General features: G+C 44.8%; 1 protein-coding gene and 1 pseudogene across 1 annotated transcript; both read right to left on the bottom strand.

Moving 5' to 3' along the window:
- Positions 1 to 4,349: 4,349 nt before the first annotated feature.
- On the bottom strand, positions 4,350 to 7,400 carry LOC108807896 (interactor of constitutive active ROPs 3-like; annotated as a pseudogene).
- A 104-nt stretch (positions 7,401 to 7,504) lies between these two features.
- Positions 7,505 to 9,547, bottom strand: LOC130506486 (uncharacterized). The gene is made up of 2 exons (XM_057001142.1): positions 8,846 to 9,547; positions 7,505 to 8,749 (listed from the first exon to the last, which is right to left on the bottom strand). The coding sequence occupies exons 1-2, from the start codon at positions 9,545 to 9,547 to the stop codon at positions 7,505 to 7,507; spliced, it is 1,947 nt and encodes a 648-aa protein (XP_056857122.1).
- Between the last annotated feature and the right edge of the window lie 762 nt (positions 9,548 to 10,309).

Raw genomic sequence — 10,309 nt, 5'->3', positions numbered from 1 at the left:
CTTAATTGACAGGACAAGATTCCAGTTTGTTTTCCCCTCTGAAGAGATGATGAGATCAGTCATCAATCGTGGGCCATGGGCCTACAATGAGAGAATGCTGGTGATCAAGAGATGGACGCCAGAGATGACGGAGGAGTCTCTGGATTCAATCCCCTTTTGGATCCAGATACGTGGAATCCCAATCCAATATCTAACTGCTCCTGTCATTCAGCACATTGGGGATCGTCTTGGTGGCACAATTGAAGTGGATTTCAACCCTGAAACAGCCACTGCCATTGAGTTTGTTCGAGTCAAGGTGCTTTGGAATGTTAACTCTCCACTCCGTTTGAAGAAGAACTTTCAATTTGCTCCAGGGGCCAACACTCTTCTTCGCCTCCGCTATGAACGTCTCAAAGGGTTTTGTGAGACTTGCGGTATGCTTACGCATGATACTGGAGAATGCGTTCAGCAACAACAACCTCAGCAGATGGAAGAAGGTGGCGAAGGGGATGATAATGATGGAGATGAACCAGGAAACAACCACCCTCAAGAACAAGTGGATCCTGAAGGTCATGGGAATGATGCTGGTGATGAGGTTCTGCCAGAGATGAAGGATAGTGAAGAAGGGGAACATGGTGATCCAGATGAAGGCTATCGCGCTCAGGCGATTCAGGTTGGCAGTCCACATGCGATTTCTGATTCCTCTTGGAACAGCCATGTTCTTCGCCACAATAAGTTTGTTGAGAACTTGTTGGATGATTGTATCAATGGAGAGACTGAGGTAGCTGAGGAAGGGGGGCTGTTGAATGGGAAGACATCAATGGAGGCAGAGCCTGAGCCGATGACTCCAGAGATGGATGGACAATGGCCCTTCATGCAGTATGGGAGCTTTCTGGAATCTGGAAGCCAGTCGGGTGAATCTTCTAGGAAGAGGCAACGTGATGATGCTAACTGTGTGGACAAGTATCCTGTTGTGTTGCAGAAGATGTCCAAAGTTGAGGCTTCTCATGGAAACTCCTTACGCAAGTTGCAGCTTGATTATGGCGACATGGAGAATGATTTCAACAACATCATTTGTCCTTCCCTTTCTCGAGGCGCGGTGGGCCCTAATCCATCAAATCCTCCATGAGAGTTGAAGTTTGGAACTGTCGGGGCTTGGGACAACGCCTCACAGTTCGACGTCTAAAGGAGCTACAGAGGGTGTATGCTCCTGACATGTTGTTCCTGGTGGAAATTAAGCAAGGTAAAGTCTAAGTGGAGGATTGGCTGTGCTTTGGAAAAGTTATGTTTCTGTTTCTTGTATTTCTGTTGATGAACGTCTTGTAGACTTGTTTGTGGATTATAAAAATTTCAGTTTTTATTTGTCATGTGTTTATGGACATCCAGTACCTAAATATCGTGGTCACTTATGGGAAAAGCTTCAAAGATTAGCAGTCTCTAGAGTAGGTTCTTGGATGATATGTGGCGATATGAACGAGTTGAGTGATCCTGCAGAAAAAATAGGAGGCCAAGTTAGAAGTGAAACCAGTGTAAAAGCATTTAAAACTATGCTTCAGATTTGTGATATGAAAGATCTCAAATCTAAAGGGAATCCGTTTAGTTGGGTTGGAAGGAGAAGAACTGAAATTATTGAATGTTGTTTAGATAGAGTTTTTGTCAACTCAGCGTGGCTTCATAACTATCCTTTCTCAGAGAATGAATTTTTTGAAATAGCGGAATCCGATCATCGTCCAATGATAGTCACAGTGGGATATAGACCAGATGAGAGACGTGGTCTTTTAGGTATGATAAGCGTTTGTATAAAGATGAGAGCTTTGCTTCTACTGTAAGAAGAGATTGGAGTAATCATGATCATAATTTACACTTTTCAAACCAACTGGTGCAGTGTAGACGTACTATGGCTCAATGGAAGAGAATGCATAGAATAAACGCAGCAGAGGATTTACAGCAGATTAGAGTCCAAATTGACAGAGCTACTCGTGATCCTACTGTTTCCATTACTACCATTCATGCTTTACAAAGGCAATTAAATCAAGCATATGCAGATGAAGAAGAATTCTGGAGACTCAAAAGTCGAAATAGATGGCTTGCTTTTGGTGATAAAAACACAAAGTTTTATCAGAGTACTACTAAAATAAGAAGAGCAAAAAACAAAATCAAGAGTATTACAGATGATCAGGGCATTGTTCACACAAAGGATGAGGCTATTGCATTGGTGGCCGGCAGAATCATATTTTCAGAACTTATTCACTGCTGGAAACATAGTTTGGGATCCTGAAGGATTTGAAGCCAGTTCAAAAGTATCAGTCGAGATGAATAATTGGCTAACTCGTCCAGTATCTGATTTGGAGATTAAAGAAGCAGTATATGGGATTGGTCAAGCCAGAGCACCAGGCTCTGATGGATTCACTGGTGCTTTCTATCAACAGTTTTGGAACCTTATTACTCCTGACGTAAACAAAATGGTAAGGGGTTTTTTCGAGACAAGTATCATGGAACGTTCTATTAATCACACCCATATCTGTTTGATCCCTAAATCTACTGAAGCTTCTATGATGAAAGACTACCGCCCTATTAGTCTCTGTTCGGTGAGTTATAAGATCATATCTAAGATTTTAATGGTGAGGATGAAGGTTTTTCTAAACGATCTAATATCAGAGTCTCAAGCTGATTTTGTCCCTGGAAGAAATATTCAAGATAATATTATGGTTGCTCATGAGCTCATGCATGCTCTCAAATCAAAAAAGGATGTGGCAGAAAAATATATTGGTATCAAGACTGATATTAGTAAAGCTTACGACCGGGTTGAGTGGAATTTCCTTGAAAAAGTTATGGAAAAAATAGGCTTATAGCAAATGTGTGAGGGACTAAACTCACCTCCTGATTTTAGGTCAGGTTAAGATTAAGAATGGGAAGATATCGAGGGCTGAATCCCGTAAGAACTTTGTAGGATGAAAGAATCATTTTTATTGATGATTTTGGTAAAAGACTGTTTACAATAGATGTTTGATGTTTACAAGGAAAACAAAGTGTTTGAGAGCTAATGTCTATGAATAGTAAAAAATGCCGGATCCCTTTGTCATTGCTTGAGGTCTCCTTTAAATAGCTTCAAACCCTCTTTGGTCGCCATCAACTGGTTTCCGAGATCTCCTCCGTGATTTGAGGGATTTGTAACAGCTCCCCTTTGACCAGGTCCTGCGCCTGTTTACTCGCCAATGAGCTGTCTCTTTTCCTTGACCTCTCTGTCGAATGTCTTCAGCTCACAGCCTCCGGTTTTGACTTAGCTGCTTTTGAGGATTGGTTTCATGATGGGCCTATCGCGGCCCATTATTATTTCTTGATATTAATCATCAGCTAGGGTGCCATATTTGGGCCCAATAGTTGCCCCCAGCTTTCGAGATAAGATTCTTCTTACCTCGGGAGCTAAACATAGCCGCCGAGCATCAATCATTTGTTGAGATCTTGAGTAACAGTTTCCTTCGTCGAAGATCTCCTTTGCTCGATCCGACGGTTGAGATTGCATCTGATGAGACCGACGGCTCAGATAAAAGATTTTTTGAAAAGTTATCTCCACTTATCGAGGCATGACAGGATATAAAGCTGCAGGTATTAACTGCCTCTCTCTCCACTTTTCCCACGCCTATCGACGGTTTCCCAGGTAACTTCCCCTCTTTCTTTATTTTACTGCGTTTTTTTTTTCTGTGCTTCTTGATCGAAATAGTATTTCGTCTCTACCTCTCTTAGAGATTTCGTTCTTACTCTGCTTAGTTAGATCTCTCCTTTTTCGCTTCCTTTTTTCCTTTCTTTACCCCTCGATATGAGTCAAAAGGAAGTTTCCGGCGAGGTTCAAATCTCTGCTTCCGGTTCTCGTCTTATGAAGGTTAAACAAGAAGCCGGCGAGAAGATGAAGAAGGACGCCAAGAAGAAGAAGGCTAAGGATTCGATTGGAGCAAGGGTTTCCAAACGAATGAAGAAGAAAGATGGTGGGAGCGCCTCTACCGGACCTCACTTTCCATCGTCATTAAAGAATCAGGATGTTGTGAACCTCGTCGTCCAAGCTTATGGCAACAAGGAGCTAGCCAGAATTTGTTCCGACGATGAAACCCCTGAAACCGCCCCGGAAGGGTGGTTCTGTGTCCATGAAAAGTACATCTCCAAGTGTCATCTTAGGTTTCCTCTCCCGGCCCTTCTCTTAGACCTCCTCGATCACTATCAACTAGCCCTCTCCCAGCTCTGTCCCTCGGTCATCCGAGTGGTGAACGGATTCATCACCAGGATTAAGGAGGAAGGGGTTACCGTAGGTCTAACCGAGCTAATGAGTCTCTTCTCGATAAAGGAGAGTGGTGAACGGATTCATCAAAACTAATTATTCACATCAATACCAGAGTCAGAGGAGTAGCTCTTATAATCCAACTCCAAATCAACGGTACCTGAGAAGCAGAACCAAGATGAGCAAAGAGAGAGTCAGTTCCTTTAGAGACTTCACAGAGAAATCATCACTTATCTAAATATATATGAACTTTAGAATAGATTACCTAAATATTATTATGTTAGTCTCTACCTGTTTCTGCGAATTCTTCCATAAAACACCAATCTTCTAAAGCTTATTCTCCGTTTTCTTCTCTGCCCTTCATCATCGATATCCTCAGAGTAAGGAGAATTTGTTTGATTATTGTTGTTTCCAGCAGAACGAATGGTGGTAGCTTCTTCGGCAGCTATTCTCCATTGGTTTGATTGAACGTTGAGCTTCATGAGTTCTGTTTTCAATTCTGAGTATGACGCTTGAGTCGCATCTAGTTGCTCGGTGACCTTAACCGCTCTCTGGCTACTCTTGTCAGCCTCTTCCATTGCAGTCTCTAGCTTCATGAGTGCCTCTTGTACATCTGTCTCCCTCTTCTGGATATCTGACTTCAGTGTCTCGTTCTCGTCTGAAACTATCTGGAGTTGTGTCTGTTTATCCATCAAATCCGCCTAGACCTGGGCGTTCGGTCGACCGATCGGTTTCGGTTCGGTTAAATCGGGTGTTCGGACTTTCGGATCTTAGTATACAAGTACCATTCGGTTTTTCCAAAATTTCGGTATGGTATCGGTTCGGAATCAACCGGGTTCGGATTGGTTCGGGTGAAGCAAACAAAATCCGGTAGAATCCGATTATACTTTGGGACCGGTTCGGTTTCGGTTTTAACAACCAAATACAATCATATATAACTAAACAAACCGAAAAATACCAAACTAAACCGAAATTAACCGAACATCCAAAAATTGCATTCACACAAACATGAGTTTAAACAAGAAATTACAGAAAAAATTAAAAATGAAACAGAAGACATGCATATAAATGACGAGTTAATGAAAAAAAAAGCGAATCAAAAGACATGCAAATAGAAGAAGTTTTTACTGATTCCAATTAACTAAAATTTTTTCAGAAGAACCGAAGAAGAAGAAGAAGAAAAACAAAAGAACTTGTGATTGATTTTGATTCTTCTAATTCTCAGATAAAGCAGGAGAAAGAGAGACAAAGAGATTTATGGTTCCACTTTATTATTATAAGATTGAATAAAAAAACTTTGTCCTTTTGGGATTTACGGTTTGGTAGCTGAATTAGGAACAGGTGGAGAGGAGGATACATGGAAATTATATAACTGTATATAGCATAAACTATATAGGTCGGTTTAGTTCGGTGTTTAGTTTGGACCTCGGTTTACAACCGAACCGATCGGATAACCGAAAGCCAAAAGGTTAAGACCCATTCGGTATTTAGCAAGGATCCGCTACCGATCCGAACCCGCTACTTCGGTTCGGGTAAGAGTATGGACTTCGGCTACAGTTATTTACGCCCAGGCCTAAATCCGCCTTTAACTTCTCGATTAGTTGATTCGGCTCAGCATCTGTCTCTTTCTGGTTCTTCTTCAGTAATAGGTACAAATCATCTTTCTCCTCTGACATAAACTTTAGCTCTGTATTCTTAGCCGCCAACCTCGCGTTTAGCTTGTCTATCTTGTATTTAGCTGTCTTTAATTCAGACTGGAGTTCAGCTTGTATCCTTAACCAAGAAGAAGCCTCTACATTCCCCTCTTGGTCTTTTTCACCAGAGGCTTCGAGAGCTGCTCTCAGTCGCTCTACCTCACATCTCAAGGAAGATACTTCTTCCTTCATCTCATCTGATTCCCCAGGTTTTAAACTTTCTTAGTCTTCAAGCAGAGTTTCGTGGTTTTCCAAAACCCTCGGATTGGCCAGAAGTTTAGTCGCAAGACCTTCAAGCCATACCATCCTCGATTTTGACTGTTCAAGCTCCACCGCCAGTTTCTTATAACTCTCCACTGCTTTCGTGCCATCTGACTTCAGTTCTTCTACTGCCTTTTTAGCACTCTCCAGTTGCCTAAGAGTTTCAGTGGCTAGAGCATCCGTTTCCGCCTCTGTTACCTCGCAGTCCTTAAGTAGGTTCCTAAAATTCTCTACGAAAAAAAGTGTGTCCATTAAGTTTCCCCTCAAAAGGTGAATCTCAGAGTTACGCAACTCAGCTTGTCTCACATGACCAGCTTCGGAAGAAGCCACCATTTCAATCTGAAGTTTGAGTTGTTGGATCTCCTCAACAACAGCAGCTGTGGGGACCGAATTCCGCACTGTCAAATTAATCGTAAATAAGGAAAGTAGGGAAAACCCTAATTTCCCAGAGATCCCGTATATCTGCGAAAACCACACGCCAAGCAACCAAGATACGGGAATTTAGACGAGATGAGCTAAAATCGTAAATAAATCGTATAAATGAACAAAGTAGGATTCTTATTCCGAAATCGTGTTTGAGCGTGGACAACAGGTAAGAACTCGGCTACGAGAGCTGTCGATCAGTTCGCTAGTCTAGCCACCTAACTCTAACCTATTCGAGTCGCAGCTCGCTAACAAAAACGGAAATATTGCCTAAATTGCTCTAAGTGCTAAGTTTGCTCTGAGAATTCCTCCCTCTATGCCTCTCGCCTTGAACTCCTTATATACTCCCTCCTAGGTCGGTTCACGCCTTCCTCTTTTGCCCTTAAGCCGTCATAGTCGAAAAATGGAGGTATTCCATTTTTCCCGATCTTCTGCGGAAAGTTTCCATTTTTTCCGATCTTCTGCGGAAATTTTCCATTTTTTCCGATCTTCTGCGGAAAGTTCCCATTTTTCCGCGGAAACTGATGTTTATCTCCAAGAATAAACCGTCATAAGGTTTATGGGACTTTTAAGAAATCGTAAGTGGGCCTCGAACCAAGTCTAGGTCCTTTCGGGCCGTTTTTTGGTTCGATGCGTTTTTACGATTTCTTCGACAAAGTTAAGTTTCCGCGGTTTTCGTCGTTGACCAAGCCGATGATCCCATTTGATCGAGAAATCAAGAAATGGTTAGCCATAGCTTGCGGAAGATAGCTATAAGGATAGTCGAGATGCATAGTATTTCGTCGTATCGTCGTTTCGGAAGACTTTGGACGTTTCGGAAAGTGGTCATTGTATCGTATGCTTGTTACGGAGCTTGGTCGCTATGCCGCGAGTCTGTTTACTCGGCGATTAGGTTTTCGTCGACCGCTTTAGCTGCGGGGTCGATGTCTTCCTCGGGATTTTTCTCTTCCCGTTGAGTTTCGATGTTGTCTTCGGATTTGGGGGCGATTCCCTCTTCTGAATCCGTTTCTGCGGGAGGAGTCGCTGTGCTTGTTATCAGGACGTCCTCGGAGGTAGGTTGAGTACGCTTGCGTTTAGCCGTGGAGGTCGTCGTGGCTTGTCTTAACTTATGTTCCGCTAAGAAACAAAATCGCGACTGTTTCTGACAACCCCAGATTGCGGCGATTCCAGTTCTTGTTGGAAACTTGACGCCTAGGTGATAGGTCGAGAGGACTGCCTCCATAGCGTTTAGCCACGGGGTCCCCATGATCGCGTTGTAGATGGCCGGGCTATCTACTACCGCAAAGTCAACGATTTTAGTGACGCTTTTTGCCATGACGGGAAGCTGGATGGATCCGAGGGTCATGGACGTTTGTCCAGAGAAACCCGTGAGCGGTTTTGGTACTGGGGTGATTTCCCCGAGCTCGACATTCATTCTGTTAAGGGTGTCGCGGAAGATTACATTGACCGTGCTTCCGGTGTCGATGAGTATCCTTGAGACCTCGAGATCTCTTATCACGAGATCTATGACCAAAGGGTCGCAGTGGGATTGATCGAGTCCGGTGGCCTCTTCTTCCGTGAATGTCACTGGATCGCTTTGCTCGTCTTGAGGAGGGGATTGTGTCGGATATTTTGCGCTTGACTCGGCTTTACGCTGGTAGGCCTTGATGGCCAAAACCGAGTCCTTGCAGTAGTGCGATCCTCCGATGATCATGTTCACCCTCCTGCGGTTGTTATCGTTTTTTGCGTCATCCTGTTTTCTTCCGTGTTTCTCTCCCGTCTGATTTCTGGGAGAAGAAGTTTCCGCGGGAGGATTTCTGTCCGACCTTGGTTGTCGATCGGTGTCGAGGATTAGATCCTTTATGCTGGTTACTCCGGAGAGTTCTCCGGCGAGCAGTCTCTCGGTCAGCCTTGCTCCCAAGACCTTGCATCTGGTCGTGGAGTGACCTCTGGTTTGATGGAGCTCGCAGAAGGAATTCTCATCGTAATTCTGGCTACGGCTTCTGCCTTGCTCCGGATTGATCGCATAGTTGTGTGCACCCCGGAGTTCTTCCTCCTCGTGATGGACGTACTTGTCGTTACGAGAGGTCCTCCTTTTTGATTTCGGATCCGCGTCTTTGGAGGGGTTCTTCGTCGGCTTATGCTTTTGCGACAAGACTATCGTCTACTCCTCCATCATTATATAATCCGACGCTTTGTGGAGGGCATCTTGGATTGTACGAGGTTTCTCGAGTGTTACCCACTTTCTGAACTTCGATTTGTACCATAGTGCCTTTCTGAGCGCATCTATAGCGACCTTGTCGCTAATTCCACTCACCTTCGACATAATCAGCTTGAAGCGGCTTACGAACTCTCGGAGGGGCTCGCCCTCTTCCTGAGCCATGCTCCAGAGGTCGACCTCGGACATTTCTCTATCCATGAACATGGAGTATTTTAAGAGAAACTCCGAGGCGAGCTGGCGAAAACTTCCGATAGAGTTTCGCTCCAATCGGGAAAACCATTCGAGTGCCGCGCCTTCGAGGTTCTCAACGAACAGACGACAGTATCCGACATCGATCTCGCTGTCCTTTAGCCTGGCTCTTCCCATGGCGATATGGAACGCCTGGAGATGCGCCTTAGGATCAGTGGTGCCTTTGTAGATTGGTATCTTGAGTTTCCCTGGGTAAGATACCCTAGTTTCGGAAATACGTGCGGGCGTTTTGCGAGCCACTTCAAGGAGTCGATCGATTTCCGGAGCGGAGCTCGTAGCGTGGTGAATTTGCGATTTCACAGCCTTTACTTCCGCAGCGGTCTTGGTGATGTAATTGCGGAGATCGCGGATATCCGGATTGGTTTCAGCCGCTCTTCGAGCTTCTCGATGTTGACGGCGAGTTTTCTCAGCTTGCCTTTCGGCTAATTCTTCCTGCTCGACCCAGTAGAGATTTTCTTCTTCTTCGGTCATGGGAGCGTCGAGTGGAGGAGAATCTTCCCGAGCCGTCTGGCTTCAGGTCCTCCTAGGATGGACATCAGTGTCCTCCTCGGAATCGTTGCTGAGTTCCAGATTGACGCGTTCGATCTCATTTACCTCGGCGTCCTTTTCGGATGGCAGAGGGTTTTTCGAGTTGCTTTTCTCGACGAGGGTTGTCTCGTCAGGGTTTTGTCCGGAAGGACATTCCTGCGAAGTTGCAGGCTTATCGAGAGGAGTTGCGAACTCGAGTCTCCTTCCGCGGAGTCTCGTAGTTCCGCGGGGAATGACTGTGCGGGTCCTTGCCGTTAAGGTCTGCCCCTGTTTGGTCAAGGTTCCCACGAGTTTATTCTGTTCTTCCGACCTCCTTTCGTAGGCGGCAAACATCTTTCTGAACTCGTCGAGCGTTGCGGCGTTAGCAGGTGCGTTGGCTGCGGTTATATCCGCTGTCGGAGTGCTTGCTGCGTCGTTGCCAGCTCCTGCGATAGGAGTCTGCAAGTTTGCTGCGTCGTCAGTTGCCATGTCTTGGTTGAGCGTTAGCTGGTCGTGAGTAAGATTGATCCGTATCCCCCTCCTTCTAGCGCCAAACTGTGGGAACCGAATTCCGCACTGTCAAATTAATCGTAAATAAGGAAAGTAGGGAAAACCCTAATTTCCCAGAGATCCCGGATATCTGCGAAAACCACACGCCAAGCAACCAAGATACGGGAATTTAGACGAGATGAGCTAAAATCGTAAATAAATCGTATAAATGAACAA

The sequence above is a fragment of the Raphanus sativus genome, unplaced genomic scaffold (assembly GCF_000801105.2).
Source record: "Raphanus sativus cultivar WK10039 unplaced genomic scaffold, ASM80110v3 Scaffold3294, whole genome shotgun sequence".
Classification (NCBI taxonomy): domain Eukaryota; kingdom Viridiplantae; phylum Streptophyta; class Magnoliopsida; order Brassicales; family Brassicaceae; genus Raphanus; species Raphanus sativus.
This window is presented reverse-complemented; position numbering and strand designations above follow the sequence as displayed.

Excerpts from the sequence above, each read along its gene's own strand:
- LOC130506486 (XM_057001142.1), bottom strand. The coding sequence starts at position 9,547 with ATGACCGAAGAAGAAGAAAATCTCTACTGGGTCGAGCAGGAAGAATTA. Across the intron at positions 8,750-8,845 it reads AATCGAAGTTCAGAAAGTGG|CATAAGCCGACGAAGAACCC; the intron begins GTAACACTCGAG and ends TTGTCGCAAAAG.